A 15260-nucleotide genomic window follows, 5' to 3' on the forward strand; every position below is an offset into this window, starting at 1 on the left:
AGATTCTTTCAATGAATGAAAGGGAGGTGGGCCAGAGAAGGTATGGCCACCAGCCAGAGCATCTCTGAGTCCCTGCGAGACGAGAATCCCTCTGAAGAAACATCCACCAGCAGCCTTTGCTGCCCCACACCATTGCTCCCATAGCCAAGGGGACAGAGAGGTGGAAATGTAACGCTGACTTCTCAGGGGTAGTTATCCCAACTTACTGCAAGCTCTACAGAGTGGTTAAATTTATGCTTCTTGGTCTGTTGGATATTCTGCACTGTGCACCCTGATAGGTTTGAGAAAATGAGAAAGTGCATGTGTGAACAGTTGTGTTTGTTGCAATGAGTGTTGAACATTCATTTTTATTGTTGCCTTTTCTTCCCCCATTTAAGTGGCTTTCAATGCAAATAAATTGCTTTTCAGACAATTCACCATGGGCTCAAATTCTCTTATTGCTGTTTACAAATGTGTTTGTGAAAGCTCAGGCAATTCTAGCAATTATGCCAATATTTTATATGCATCTTCCTAGTATTGGTGGTTGCAACAATCTAACTTTGAAAGTGCATCCCTGGCTCCACCCTCTTCCGAGAAACCAAATCCCAAACTCCCTTTTTATTACACTGTAAGTTTACGTGGTAGAAATAATCTAGCCTTCTATTGCCCTGTAAAAGGGAAGTCAATATTTTATCTCTTGTTTTATAGCCATTGTAATATCCAACTAATACATAACAATGGTACATTATGATAACTTCATTATACTCTGATCATGCGGGTGAATAACGTCTTGGTCTGAATTTTAAGCATGACAGAAAAATTACCTATTTTTATTGTTCTTTGGTATCTCTCAAATGTAGCTGGAACAATAACATTTCAGCCTGCTTTTTGCATCCACTGAGACTGCCAATCCTCATGATCAGAAAAGATGTAGTTTGGGGGCTGTTAGTCACTGTGTGTGTTGCTAGACGTGCAGCACGGTACAAATTACCGAGCCAATATTTACTGATGCCAAAGTTAAAACATTCACATGGAAATGCACCTGCAGTGTTAATCAATCCATCTTTGCTGCTATTCTCTGTTGCACAGAAGTAGGCTAAGGGCCAAATTTTGCTCTGTTACACCAGCACAATTCTGGAATCGCTGCGGTGCCTCCAATTAGTTTACACTCAGGTAGATGCAAAGCAAATGAGAACAGATTCCTGCCTTCCATTGCAGCAGCAGAACAAGTCGCTGAGGATAGTGCTGCTGGCTCCTGCTTTGTTGTTACCTCGATAACACCTCAAGCTACAGAAGTCGTGCTGATGCTCGAATCTCACAGCACAGAGGACTTTCTTTCAAAGCAGGCAGCTCCTGCGCTGGAGTCGTATCTACACAGGGGTTATCATTGTATTCCCATTGCTGTGGGACATGCAGAGGAAAATAGACATTGTTTGAACAGCTTTGATAACTAGAAGTTAAAAGCCCCATGGGGTCCTTGTGAGGTCAGATCTGTAAGAGCTACGCTGGCTTAGGCTAGCTGAGAGTTTGGCCCCATGCGTAGACAGTAACTCCATTTTGTCAGCAAAGTGCTGGGCACCAGTCGTTACTGAAAAGCAGTCCGTTTAGATTAATGTTTGATTCCTGCACTCTAAATTGTTGTCTGATATTTTTAATTATTGTTGGTTTTGTTCTTACTGGTAACAGGATCCACCTTGTTGAAAGTTCTTTCCATTGCAGTCAAGTGAGTGTAAGATGACGGGTTGGATCAGGGACCAGAACGGTGCCTGGTCAGGGGGGACATCAGGAGCTATGTCAGTACGGCTGCTGAGAACTGAGAAGACCCTACTGAAACGCTCTTACTGGAATGGCATTGTGTTTCTAAAAACTTTGAGAGATTTATAATAGAAACAAAACCTCGTTCCTGTTTACAGATGCGTGGCACGGAAGCGGAGTGCCGGCTGTCCTGCTCTGCGGGCTGTGCCACGCTGTGGGCCAGCCCACGTGAAGGACATATCGCTATTGATACCGTAAAGCAAGCTGCACTCCAGTGACACCAGTCCACCAGGCACCAGTTCGTGCAAGGCCACGGTGCCTCCTGCCAAGAGACCCAAATCTTACATTAATTTGCAAAGCCTAGGCTACGCACGTTGCTAGCGAAGTCGGTTTTGCAATGCGAAAAGCAGGCAAACCCTGTGCGATTAGGACTCATTAGTGTAGCAGGTTGCTTTGGGTTTTACTCGCTCTGTCGAATACCGGGCGTGCTGATGCGGTGACCCTACCTGCTCAGGAGGGACCCAGGTGGTTGGCAGCTGCTCTAGCCAGCTCAGGTCACTGTGGGTGCTGCTGCAGGTTTTAGACGAGAACTCTTCCATCTGGGCTCCTATAAGACCCCATCATGAATAAATGCCTTTACAGACGGGGTCTTGCAGGGCGTTCTGACATTCGTGTGTATTGCTGAGCAGCCTTCAGGTAAGCATGTCCACCGCCTGTGGTTGAAACACACAATTAATGGCAAGTTTTTTCAGTGAGCAGAAGAAAGTGCCACTTCGCACAGTTCATGCCTTTTCTTTCCTTGCTGCTTTCCTAGATGAAGGACTGTGGGATATGTTTGTGAAGGACATTCCTCGCAGTGCTACCTCCTACACAGTCGGCTTGGACAAACTCAAACAGGGTGTGACGTATGAATTTCGGGTGGTGGCTGTCAATGAATTTGGCTATGGAGAACCAAGTGTTCCCTCTGTGGCAGTATCAGGTAATCATGGGGGGTTTTTTAAATATGTTTTCTAATGGAATTTCTTGGGGCTGTGGGGGAAGGGGTGAAAAAAACCCAGCCAGATTTTCTAGTTGCAACAAATAATCAGGGGCAGCTTGTTTTCACTTGTTTTAGGATAAACCCAGAGTAATATAGTGGTGAATCAAGACTTGTTATTACAGTATGCTTTACTCTCAAGAGGAAAAATGCATGTATGCCATTGTTAAGTTTGACAAAGAACCTTCTGACAAATTTCCTGAGTGTTTATATGTAAGATCTCTTGCCCTAAGACTAATTTACACAGTTGACAATTTGTTTGCTTTTTCTCCTTTCCTAGCCTGTTGTTTTGTTTGCTCTGCTTCTTCCTTTTTTATCCAGGGTTCTCTGATAAAGATTTTCTGTGTTATTTTGTATTTAGCTCTCAAAAATATAAAAGTGTAGTTTCACAAAGTTGTTCCTGATATCCTCTGGGCTGGCAGTTCCAGTTGGTGATGTTCTCAGGAGCTTCCCACCCTCCCTGCTTGTTTGTGCTTATTCCCAGTAAACAGGGCTCTGGCTTCCAAAATCCCTTTGAGCAGCCCAGCACTCTGGTTTCCTGAAGGAACTTCAGTACCTCAAAAAGCAAATTCCGTTCAGCTTGCCACGTCTGGGCAGCTCAAGTTCAATGGCCTGTTGTGAAGTGGAAGAGCTTGCCCTCGTGAAAGCTTTGCTCAGGTCCCCTCTTACCCTGGCAGGGACAGCTGTGCTCCAGGTTGCTTTTGAGCAATAGGTTTCATCCTTGCTGTGTCAGCAAAGACAGGCAAGAGGGATAATAGAACTTGATAAAGCGGCTTTGTGATTTGAAATTCTGGAGATTCCTGAGAACCTGGCAATGCTCCAGTATCTAGAGTAGCTTTTTATCTCTTTGCTTCTCCAGTGAAAAGCATAAACGCCATTCAACAGTTACCCAGCAGGCAAGAGTAGTAAATGCTGCTATCGCCATCACAGCTGCGTTTGTCCTTACACAATTAACCACTTAGCCCGTGGGAGCTGTCTATGGATTTCAGTGTGAGTGCTACCCTTGCTTTTCTCCTTCAGGACAAGGGCATAGACAACCCACTTCAAACACCGAGAGTCAGTGTTTTTCCTATGTGTGGTTTCACAGAGACTATAACACAATGTAAAGGGTCAGTAGTCATGCCAGTCTTTCGTGGAAGACATTATTCCTCTGAAGCTGAGCATGCATCTCCTTGTGATGCTTCTTATAAATAAACCACTTGTTTGTAAGTTCTTCACTTGAACAGAACTATTTAATTCACCTCCTTTTGATGCTTCAGTGTTCATCTCAAATTGCTGCATGAAAGTAAGAGGCTTCTGTTGAGATTCACAGTCATAAAAGTATAAAGCATTTTAAGCTGGCCACTTCAGCTAGCACAGGGAGGTATAAATTGCACTGAATCTGCTCAGCCCAGCATGGCTTGTGCAGTTTGCCTTTAGGGCTTTATTGGCCTGGACCGGCCTCCTAGCAAAGAAAGATCGTGGCTGCTTTTCACTGCTGCAGGATACCCAGTGATTTGGAACAAATTTGAGCTCATATCATCAGGCTTACAACAGACTTGTGTTTAGATCCAGGGCTCAGGACAGTTGGGGAAAGACGGCGCCTGGGTTCGGTGTTAGTGAGGGTTGAAGTTGGTCTTCTGGCATCGCCCATTCCTACCGGCTGTTCTTCTACCTTATGGACTATAGGGAACTTATGTACAACTGCTGGCTTGTGCTCCAGCGGCAGCATTTTTTCACAAAGCCGAGGGATGCTGGCAAAGAGAGTATCACCGCAAGAAAATAACAATACTTACTACTTTAAACCAAGACTGGCGAGATAACTCTAGAAAGGGGAAGTTAGTTTCATTTTGCGTCTCAAATTGAGGTCAAATAGGATGAAATTACTTGAGATCGCACGAAATCCAGGCAACTGAATTGATACCCATGTGCTGCACATCAGGCTCGGCTAAGCTGATGGGGAAACGATATAGAGTAGCAGTGAATGTTGGAAATTGGAGTTAATGGAGGTACTGAAAGACACTGAACCAAGTGTACTTTGTTCCCTGGCACTAGCTGTATTTTTCAAAGAGCCACTGAGCAGCATTTTGGCGAGGCAAGCCTCTTAAAAGTGGAATAATCGTGAGTCATGACAGATCTATTAGTGGTTCCTTTGACCCAGGGAGTACTAAGCGTACCGCAGTAGTCAAGAAACGTAGGTGTGTGGAGTTGTGGGAAGAAACCTCCCTCTCTTCACTTGGTGATAACTTCTTCTTAGCTAAGGGATTCTGGAGCGCTGCTCTGGGTGTGTGAAAGATGCTTGTGGGTGTGTTTGAGCCGTGATATGCTCCTGTTCTTTTTGTCATCTTAGAAGTGTCGGCAAGCCCCTCAAAAGTCTTGACTGCAGAGTAGACTATGTCACCTCCTTTGAACACCTCTCTCTCCTGAACCCTATTATAGATGCATCGTTCACTGTGGGGAAGAAGAGAAAATTTTGAAGGAGCATAAAGACGAATTGTTATTTGGTTTTTGCTCTTTCAGCACAAACGGAAGCCCCTTTCTACGAGGAGTGGTGGTTTCTGCTGGTGATGGCACTCTCAAGTCTGATCCTCATCCTCCTGGTGGTGTTTGCATTGGTCCTGCATGGCCAGAGCAAGAAGTACAAGAACTGCAGCACAGGTAAGGCACTGGCTCTGTGCTGTGCACACAGTCTCAAGAGCTGCGGGAATTAGAAATACCTTCCCTTTGAACCCCTGATTTCACCAGCGTGGACTCTCTTTATAGTTATTTTGTTTGGCAGAAGACTTGGATCTTTCTGCTGTCTGGTTTGGTAGAAATGGCTTTTGCCCATAGCCACACTGGGCAAAGAGTGCCTGATCTTACCAGGTTTTGGATGCTAACCAGCCATGGGCATCTGGAAGTTCCAGGGACTGTAGCAAAAGCCAAGGAGTCTGGGTCAAATGCTTGGCAGAAGACCACAAAAAAAGGAATGAGCTGAGACTTCATTTAGCTTTGTCGTCGTTCCCTGATAGATGGGGAGAAGGAGACAGATTCTGCTTTTCCATGGCTGTACCCAATGCAAATATTCTAGGTCTGTATGTGTGAGGACTATATCACAACTCTTTTATGTTAAATAGAGTGCCCTGCATCTCACATTCATTCCCTAAGCCAAGCTGCAGTTGCTGGGCTGGGGGCCAAACAGGTAGGAAGTGTCTTGGTTATCTGGACCCGTTAGACTTTAAGGCATAGTGAGCATCAAGCTTTGAATTTGTCTTTAGTGACGATTTTTACCAGTCTCCTTTCCGAAGGGAAGCAGGAGCTACCTGCTCTATAACTAGGAATGTTGAAATAGTCCCCTTTCAAAACGCGTAGTTCTTGAGCTCTGAATATTGTTTTTACCTTTTCTTCTCCTTACATGATAAAGTCCTGGAAAGGTTGCTCACGCGTGTTTTTCTCTGATAGCCTTCTCCACCTCCAGAAAGAAATTGCTCTGATGCCAGGAGATGCCAAAAAAGGCACATTAATGAGTAGGATCAGGTGGATGGGTCTTTGCACTACCTGTTCTTAGGGATTAATGTAATGAAGAAGTCTTCCAGGCAGTTATTTAGTAATTCAGTCCCAAAGTGAAGATCTTTTCTTTCTTTATAATTCACTTAAGTGTTAGAAACTCAGATTTCAGTCCCATGAGATATAAGATGTATGAATACCGTGGCATTTTACCAAGTTAATACTATTACATATTTGTATGCATGGCTCATAGGAAATCTCTCATCTTCTCAGTTTTGCTCTGTGTTTGGGGGACAGGCATGAAAAGACAGGTCTGACCTGTGCTGTCGGATATCAGTGTTCACACCGAGTCTTAATGTAGCACTGAAATTGAAGCCGAGGATAAAGTACCTGTCTGCTGCAAAGTGGCAATATGCAACCGGTCTTTCTGCCTGGGACATGAGCTGAGCTCACACCTTTGGGATTACAAAGAATGAGCATGGGAGAGAATAAGCTTTTGCTATATTTGATCACAAGAAATAATATACTTTGCTGTATTTTCCCTCTTCTGCCAGTCCCCTGTCCTTTTCCCTGCCTTACATCGTCCGGTGATTTCTCACATCTATATCTTATCCTCATTACAGCTCTGACATCTTTTTCCCATTTGCTATCCACTTATACTTTCTCTTGCTTTCTTTCCTGCCTTTTTTTCCCCTCCTTTTCCTCTTTTTCTGCCTGCCTTAGTTTTACTTTCTCTTGCTTTGCTTCAGTCAGCATGAATGTGATTCACAGCTGTCCTCATTTACGACATCTTCAGTGGCCACCTGAATTAGTCACCTGGTTCCTATTTATAGTCAAAAGACAAGAATAAGCACTTTTGGAGCACAGTTCATCTGTGCTATTTTAGATACTTACCTCCGAAGGAAATGCATCCATCCATGACTCCTTCTTTCCCCTCTTTTGGCTCCTTCTGCCCATTCACGCTCCTGATAAGCTCCTCTCCTTCACTCTGATTGGTTTCATTTGCCAGTAAGAAAGGTAAAGAGATTTTCAAATAATTAATGATGTCATAAAACATAAAGAAGGAAAAGTTAGCTCGTACAGTTGTATTTGGGGAAAAAGTGCCTTTGTTTCAGCTGAACCTTTCACTGCCTGACTCCAGGTAAAACCATCTCCAATGTGGAAGAGTCGGTCACCCTGGATAACGGAGGCTTCACTGCTCTGGAGCTCAACAGCAGACACCTGAATATCAAGAGCACCTTCTCAAAGAAGAATGGAACCAGGTAAGAAGCTGGGAACACCTCGCTCTTGGAAATGGCTTTTTATCTAGCTTCAAACAACTGTTAAATAGGCAAAAGGATGAGACTGTTGTCTGGAGGACCTAGGGAGGACTTTAATGCCCAAGTCGCTGCCCCAGGCTGTGATTCTGGCTTCTAAGCATGATTTAATTGTGTCATTTCAGAGAAATGACAACATCCCATTCACTCACCCTTTACATTTCCTAGGTCTCCTCCTCGCCCAAGCCCAGGGGGGCTGCACTACTCCGATGAGGATATCTGCAACAAGTACAACGGAGCTGTGCTGACCGAGGGCTTGGGCCTGAATGAGAAGCCCTTAGAAGTTTCGGAGTCAGAGGTAAGGGCTTCCCTTTGCCTTGCCAAAGGTTGCCCAGTCACTGCAGACATTCATTTCCCCGCTGAATCCTGGCAAGTCTTCAAAGTCCCAATCCCATACCTGCATTATACTGTGTGGTCACTGTCTGTCTTGGGGACTTCAAAATGTCCAATTCACCGGGCTGTTTGCATCACGCCTTAAAATTAAAATGTCAAAGGAAAGAATGACAAGCAGGACCCAGCCAGGGCAGATTCCAGACCTGGCGTTGACAGATAGTCACAGTTTTCCAGTGTTACATAGAAAGACAAGTGCAATCTGTCAGCCAGTGTGTGCTGACCTCTCTGGAAGGGGCTGCATGTCCCCTTCTGCCTGTGGGCTGTAAACTTGGAGCACTTTTGGGAAAACGTATATATGCTGCAAAATAACCAGCTGGCTGCAGCTACCGTCTGGATGACGTTGAAGGTGGGACACACTTTGGATTGTTGCACTGACTGAAGTATGAGATGTGGTTTGAAGTTTTCACGGTGCCTTTTTTAGGCAGCGACAGCAAACACCAGGATTCGGACGAGTGGTTTTGGGTGGTGAGAACTGCTGCCTCTGTTACAGAGGGAGTAAGTGGGGAGTGAGTAGCCTGCCAGGGAGCACATGGCTACAGCTGTGAGAGCCTAGCGTTCAGGTTTCTGAACACCCCAGCCTGCAGCCTTAGACTAACTCAAGAGGAGCCTTCTGCTCGGGTTGCCTTTAGACTCTGTTCTCCAAGGAAATGTGGGTGTGTGCTGGCATTATCCATCTGGCAGTGCTCCATCTTGTGTCTTGTATCCCCTTTAAGAAGAAAGAAAGTGCTTGTGGTCTGTAAAAGTCCAGCGGTGGCCAGGGTTGAATAGACAGACTTCAAGGGATAGAAAGGTAAACCTGTCTCTAAAATCGTGTGTTGTCAGCAGAGATCCTGACAAATCTGAACTGACAGCACAAGAAGCGAGCAGTGGGCCAAACCACTCCAAACCTGACCCTTCTAGCAAGAATAAATCAAGAGCAGCAAGTAGTGAAGGAAGATGACAGTTTTCATCTGTAGCTTTTCTGCACCTGCAGCTACAGCTGCTTTTCCTGGCTACCTAGCTCTCACCTCCTGTTAATTACCACGGACAGCCTGCTGCTTTGTGCTGCCCTGTGGCCGACCCATCGTACAGGCAGTTTTCCTCGGCGTAGCTCAAGCTGCTGTCTACGCAATGCACAAGCATTACCCTCCAGATTAAACCCATAGTGCTTTGGTCATGTCACTGTAACAACCCAGCATTAAACCTGTCATTAAAACAGTGTGCTGAGCATGATCATGAATTTAGCACTGGCACCTTTTGACATTAATTTCAATGCCCCATGTGGTATTTCCTGGTAACGTGCAAAAGTCTACTTGCAGGGTGTCATTACTGCCTTCTCTATGCACTGTTTGTACAACAGAGAAGAAAGTGATTTTTGTTTCTTTTTCTCAGGCTATTATTAATATTATTTATTTACTGTGTATTGCAGACAAGCCTGAAGGTCTCAATTGAGATTCTAGTGTTTTTGTGAATCTGTGTGTGCATGTTGAGTATGTGAACAAAATGTGCCTCTTGTTTTTCCTTGGGGCTTAGATATGCAGCCCTTCTGTATGATGTCTTTGATGCTTGGCTTTTTTTGTGGTGGGGAGTGCTTTTAGGCATGAAATGTTAATACGCTCCCAGTAGAGGTAGCAATAGGAGATGCTGCCTTTTGATCAGCCTGAAAATGCTGTTTACGTTGGCTGATTCAGACAGGAGGTGCGGGTGGGTTGGGGCAGAGGTGGGTATAGATGTTTGACCACTCTCTTTTCAGGTATTTGTGTACCTATTAGCTCTTCCTGCGTGTCTTTTCTGTTCTTTTTGCTTCTATTCTTAAAGGACATCTTAACAGACAAGCTCTGTTTTCCATGAATTTCAGAATTTCCATCTTTTTTAGTAGGCAGAAATGTTTCCCATTATAGGAAGAGGTAAAGATATATTTTTATATAAGAGTTCTACGAGGTTTGGTCCTCCCCAGCAAAGGGGGTCCTGCTGCTGTTTTTCTCTAATACATCTTTGCGTGGATCTCAAATTCCACTTAATATGATGCACGTAAGGGCAGGCAGGGCCAAACACTCTGCTTTTGTTTTCAACCCGCATGCCACCTTCTTGCTGCTAAGCCTTAGCCCTGTTGCCTGAGGTGTCAAGATTTTATATGGAAAAGAAGGAAGCTCGCTGGCTTCGAGTCTCGTGGGGTTTAGTGAACACGAAGAAGTCTGCGAGAAACTCTCGGGCTGTCTGACTGCACTTAGAACACAGCTGCCTGGGAGCCTTCCTCCGAGCTCCCTCCTGATGAGGAAAGCAAGAGAGAAACAAAGAGAAAATCAAGCAGACCAAGTAGTACTCTTAATATTCATAAATCAAGTGGTTAACTTACGCCATGTCATGAAAGCCAAGCACCAATACTGTTAATGAGGTTAAAGTAGTTTAATTGACAGGTATGGAGCAAGAGAGTGCTAAGAGTGTAATTTCTAAATGATTAATAATAATAGGCTTTTAGATAATGAGTCAAGTGGATGAGGCTCGAGACAGATAATCTGAAGAAATTTGGTGTTCCCCGTGTACAGAAATTTGAGGATATATCTGCGATGTCGTCCAGCCATGGAAGAGCAATTTTACAGGAGGGGAGGGTGGTCTGTGTTTGTTTGTTCTCATGTGTCCTTGTGGTCTCCCAAAAACAGTTTTCAGGAGATAATATTCTCACAGATCGCGCACATTATCAGTCAGTGCCGAACGCTGGCGATGCTCTGGTTTTCCCATCTGCCCTCTGCAGTCTGACTGACTTTTGCTTTCTCAGCTCTGTAGGAAGATATAATAATTTTCCACTTAACACTTAATAGGGAATATGGTTTAACTTGTTTCCAGTAAAGTTCTCCATGATTTTGACAAGTTGGGCACCGTGTGGAAACCAGCTGCAGGTGACACATGAAATAACCAAGTGTTCCCATGTCCGGAGAAATCTTTTGCCTACTCGGTTACCTTGTCTGTTTTACAGCGTATTCGTTTCATGTCAACCAAAAGAAACTGCCGCTATCTACATTTTTAGAAATAATCTCACAAGGTTGTTTCTTGTGCAGTCACTTTAAAAAAAAAAAATAATAATTGGGACTATTTTCAAATTTCCCATTGACTAAGCTAGCCAACCCTGGTCGCTGACTTGCCTCTGAACAGCACTTGTGCATTTTGTGCTATCAATAAAATACTTAGATAGCCTCTCATTTTCTGTATTTGTTGTTTCATAGGCATCCATGCACCTTTGGTTGACAGTCTGTAATGTCACCGCACACCCAATCGTGCTCCAGCCTATGGAGGTTTCCAAGGTAACAAAGCCACAGTCGCAGGGAAGGGAGAAAACCGAAAACAAAGCAAAAAGCCCTGCAGCATTTCTATTTACTCAATAGTTTAAAAACCACTAAAAAGTAATCCTCTAGTATAAGCTGTCTGTATTGTCATGCAAAACAGGTGTTTATCTTGCTGCTCCTTGATTTTCATCAGGGCAGAGAGGGATGGGGGATGGCAATTCCGAGAATTCCTTGCCGGTAACGGTGGTTATTAGTACCTTGTTCGGAGCAGACCTTAGGAGATACTTTAGAAACATGGACGAAATATTCCATTCCTACCTGTTCTGACGGAAACACAAAGAAAACACATTGTATGGACACTAACAAGTAGGTTCTCCTTTCCAGCATTTAGTGCTAATGATGGTGAAAGGCTGAAGTTAGCACAGCTCTGGATGTGTTTCATGAAAGTCGCTTCTGAAAGGCACTGGCCTTATTTACACCAAATTAGTGCTCTCTTTCAGTTGGTATAATGGACTAATTAGTGGGCAGATTATTAGCAGGTGGTTTTGTTTCAAATTCCCTCTTTCTGTTCATGGCAAGTCCAGGTGACGCTGTATGTCAAATGGCAGCAGCCCATCTAAAAGTGTTCCCGGTGTTTCTCCTCTTTATTATGTTGACTTCTGGCAATCTTGAAAGAACTTGGCTTAGGTACAGAAATTATATTAGTTTTGTGGGTAAGTATTTCTCGGCTAGCGATGGACAGAAATCAAGTGGCTGCATCAGTATTATTATACCTATCAAGTCGTGTGTCAGTCTTCTGGATACAGCTGCTTCTCAACATTTCTTCTTAGAGCTTCCAGCCTTTTACTTGTCTTTATGTTTCTGTATGTCTGTGGGGACATCAGGAAGACCAGTAAGGAGCCACTAGAAGTTTGTGGGTTTTGTTTCTCCTTACGCTTATGACACCTCAACTCAGCTGTGATCCGTCTTTTCAGCAGGGGCTTGTTTCTTTGGGGGATGGCTGAGCATGTCCGAGTCAGTAAGAGTGATGGTGGATTGGGGAAGGAGTCAGAAGACAAGGCAAGGGCAGTGGTAGCGTTGTGCCTTTGGTGGAGGGAGCGCATCCACGATAGCTAGAGGAGTTCACATCTTCAGTACTGCTGAGTGATCCGTAACCACCTGCCTCTGCTCAGGATGTAGAAACTTTTCTTCTGGATGCCCACATCATCCTCCAGCTTCCCAAGCGCTTTTTACCTTAACATTAGACTATGGAGCTGCAGCAGAATGTTTGGAGATGGAGGCTGGTGCCAAGTGCAACCCTTAATTCTTGATAAAAACAGAGAAAATCAGGATTCAGGGATCTTTTGGTCTGCAGGTAAAGCTGGTTCCATCTGCAGCTGAGGACCAGCCTGCCCAAGCTATTGCTGCCGTGCTCTGCCATCCTGCCACATCTGCAGTCATCAGAGGCACTCTTGTTGGAGCCCCTCACAAAAATAGACAGGGCAGTGCTGGCAGGATGTTCCCTGCAGCGATGCCAAGACTCTGGAGCTGCTCTCTGCACCCACTGGCTGTGAAGTGGTCCAAATCTGGGGATATTCCAGGCATGCCGCAAAAACCACCTGTTCAGGAGAGTCTTTGGAGGGAGTCGGGTGTTGGCTTCCCGAGGCTGGCAGCTGGTACAAAGGAGCGTTTTTGTAGGAGATAGACTTGCTGAATTCCTTCTGGAATAATTATTAAATGCTGGTAGGGTTTTGTTGTAATATTAATTACATGTCAAGGCACCTGAAGCTTTGCATTCTTAAAATAATCAAGCAGTACATAATTCTGCGAGAGCCAAAGCATGGGTAATAGCGGAAGGGAAATTTTGCAAAGCTGTAAAGAGCTGCTTTGCTCAGACTTTTGGAAAACTCTGGGAAAAAATTTCTCAGCTCTGTCCATCACCCTCTATGCTGGAAAATGGACAGGAGATAGTATCGAAGCAGCTATCTAAGCAAAGAAGTGGCATGATGGATGCAGTGCCCTTTTCAAATGATGGTTCGCAAGGCATTTGAGGATTGTTCTTCAGAGACCATTAAAAAGGAGCTTTAGAGGAGGAGAGACCAGTTGTGTGGCAGGCAGGATCAAGAAGGATGTGTGTGTGCTGTGTGGTGTCATAGATCAGAACGATACCAACCTTTTGAAACTAATTGCAGCAACTAACAGTTAGGAGCTGCGCTTACCTGTCTCTCTCTTGTATGTCTTAGGCAGCTACTACTTTGATATTTAATTGCCTTTAGAATTGGCTATGCAGATTATCGGGGGGAAGAAAAGGAATAAAAGCTTTTGCATGCTCAACCCAGAGATTTTGAGAGAAGGCATGAGATATGGAAATGACTGGGTAAATGTTTGTATGCTGTATGGGATGTGGCTGTTATTGGTGGGAACATTAGTGGGAACAGAAGGAAAATGTGCGCTTGGATACTGTGGCCAAGGCTTCGCCGTGGTCTCTGTACTCGGAGGAGATGTACGAGCCCCCTGTGATTCCTCCAGCTGTATCACAGCAGCAGTACTGCAGAGGAGAGACAGATGCACAAAGCTTATCTGGTTACATCTCAATAGAGCTCCCACTCGGTATTGATATGAGCTTTGAAGCTATCCAGCCACCATGCATAAATGTTTCAGGGGTAAGATCCGCTCTGAACACAGGGCTGTGCCTGAGCCGTCCCAAGAAAGCAACCCCTCCTGCCTGGCAGTTCTTCTTTTCCAGATTTTGCATTCTCTTTCTTCTGTCGCCGCTGGTTGTGCGCCTTGTACCACCAATAATCAGTTGGAACGTACAGATAGAGTTGTTTGCCTGAAAAAAACCCTCTGATTTCGCTTAATTCCCTTTCAGCGCTATAACTAATTTTCAATACTTAATGGGGCTTGCAAGCCAAACTCAGAGTACTATGCAGGTGGCCTGGTCTGACCACCACAAACAACAGCACGTCTGGCTAACTTCGGTGTGTTTACAGGGAAGACATTCTTTCTGTCCTTGCATCGGAAGAAGAGATATTCTCAATGGAAATTGCAGTCTTGTTGATTATGCGAATGAAAGGTGTTGGTTTCTCTATGACGTCTCTACATTTCCCTGCATCTTCTGTCAAAACAGGAACTCCTAGCTCCCACTGCCTCGTTCTGCAGTGAATTAGAAGGGATTTCTCTGCATCTCTTATCACCAGCATTCGCCAGGGGACTCTCCCTCTAGCAGCAAAGCCTGGCTAAACCAGAGCACAGCGCTTTTCTCCAGTCCAGCGTGTATTACACTTTGGGCTACAAACCATCCTACCCTAAAGTTACAGCTTTTGTCAGCTGGCGATATTAAACTTGTCTCTAATTTCTTTTAGAATGGAACAGGCTAAATCAGAGATGCTAGTTGCTGATTTTTTGATTTTATTTTATTTTATTTTATTTTTTTCCTGACGCTCCAGGCCACTGACTCGGATTACGAAGACGAGTTGCCAAAGCACTCCTTTGTGAACCACTACATGAGCGACCCCACGTACTACAACTCATGGAAGCGGCAGCAGAAAGGGGTGAAGCACCCGGCATCCTACAGATACGAGGAATGCGCCGCCAGCGAGACAGAACCCTATTTCCAGACTGTCATCACGACACAGAGCTCAGGAGGGGTGTACACCCCAACGGGACAGCCCGCGCCCGGCTCCCGGACTCCAGTGACAGGGTTCTCCTCCTTCGTCTGAGACGGGGCTGGAGGATCCAGCCGAACCGCCGGCGGCACTCGGGGGAGCCCCGTCGCAGTGACTGTGTGTGCGTGACCGGTGCGGTGAACTGTGGGTAACTTCTCTATCAGGGTAGAAACGGATGGGAACATGGATGAGGCTGGGTTGTTTTTGGTTTTTTGTTGGTTTTTTTTTTTTCTGAAGACAATCAACTCTAAAAATATGGAGCTGAACTAGCTGAACCTTTGTTTAAAAAAAAAAGAAAAAAAAAGGAATTCTGAAAAGTGATGATTTTAACCACTTGTGAATAGTAGGGGTTTTTTAACCGCTTTTTGTAACACTGCTTCAGGAAGCAGCTCCCATGCCCTTCTCTTCC

At 44.9% G+C, this 15260-nt stretch overlaps 1 protein-coding gene across 1 annotated transcript in view; it reads left to right on the forward strand.

Annotated features, from left to right (window-relative positions):
* SDK1 (sidekick cell adhesion molecule 1) overlaps positions 1 to 14905 on the forward strand; it is a 410390-nt gene extending 395485 nt beyond the window's left edge. The window contains exons 41-45 of the mRNA XM_010570301.1: positions 2549 to 2713; positions 5270 to 5407; positions 7377 to 7497; positions 7720 to 7849; positions 14633 to 14905. Coding sequence (XP_010568603.1) covers positions 2549 to 2713; positions 5270 to 5407; positions 7377 to 7497; positions 7720 to 7849; positions 14633 to 14905 — 827 coding nt within the window. The remainder of the gene's footprint in view (positions 1 to 2548; positions 2714 to 5269; positions 5408 to 7376; positions 7498 to 7719; positions 7850 to 14632) is intronic.
* Positions 14906 to 15260: the final 355 nt, after the last annotated feature.

Source organism: Haliaeetus leucocephalus, unplaced genomic scaffold (assembly GCF_000737465.1).
Source record: "Haliaeetus leucocephalus isolate CR32 unplaced genomic scaffold, Haliaeetus_leucocephalus-4.0 Scaffold295, whole genome shotgun sequence".
Classification (NCBI taxonomy): domain Eukaryota; kingdom Metazoa; phylum Chordata; class Aves; order Accipitriformes; family Accipitridae; genus Haliaeetus; species Haliaeetus leucocephalus.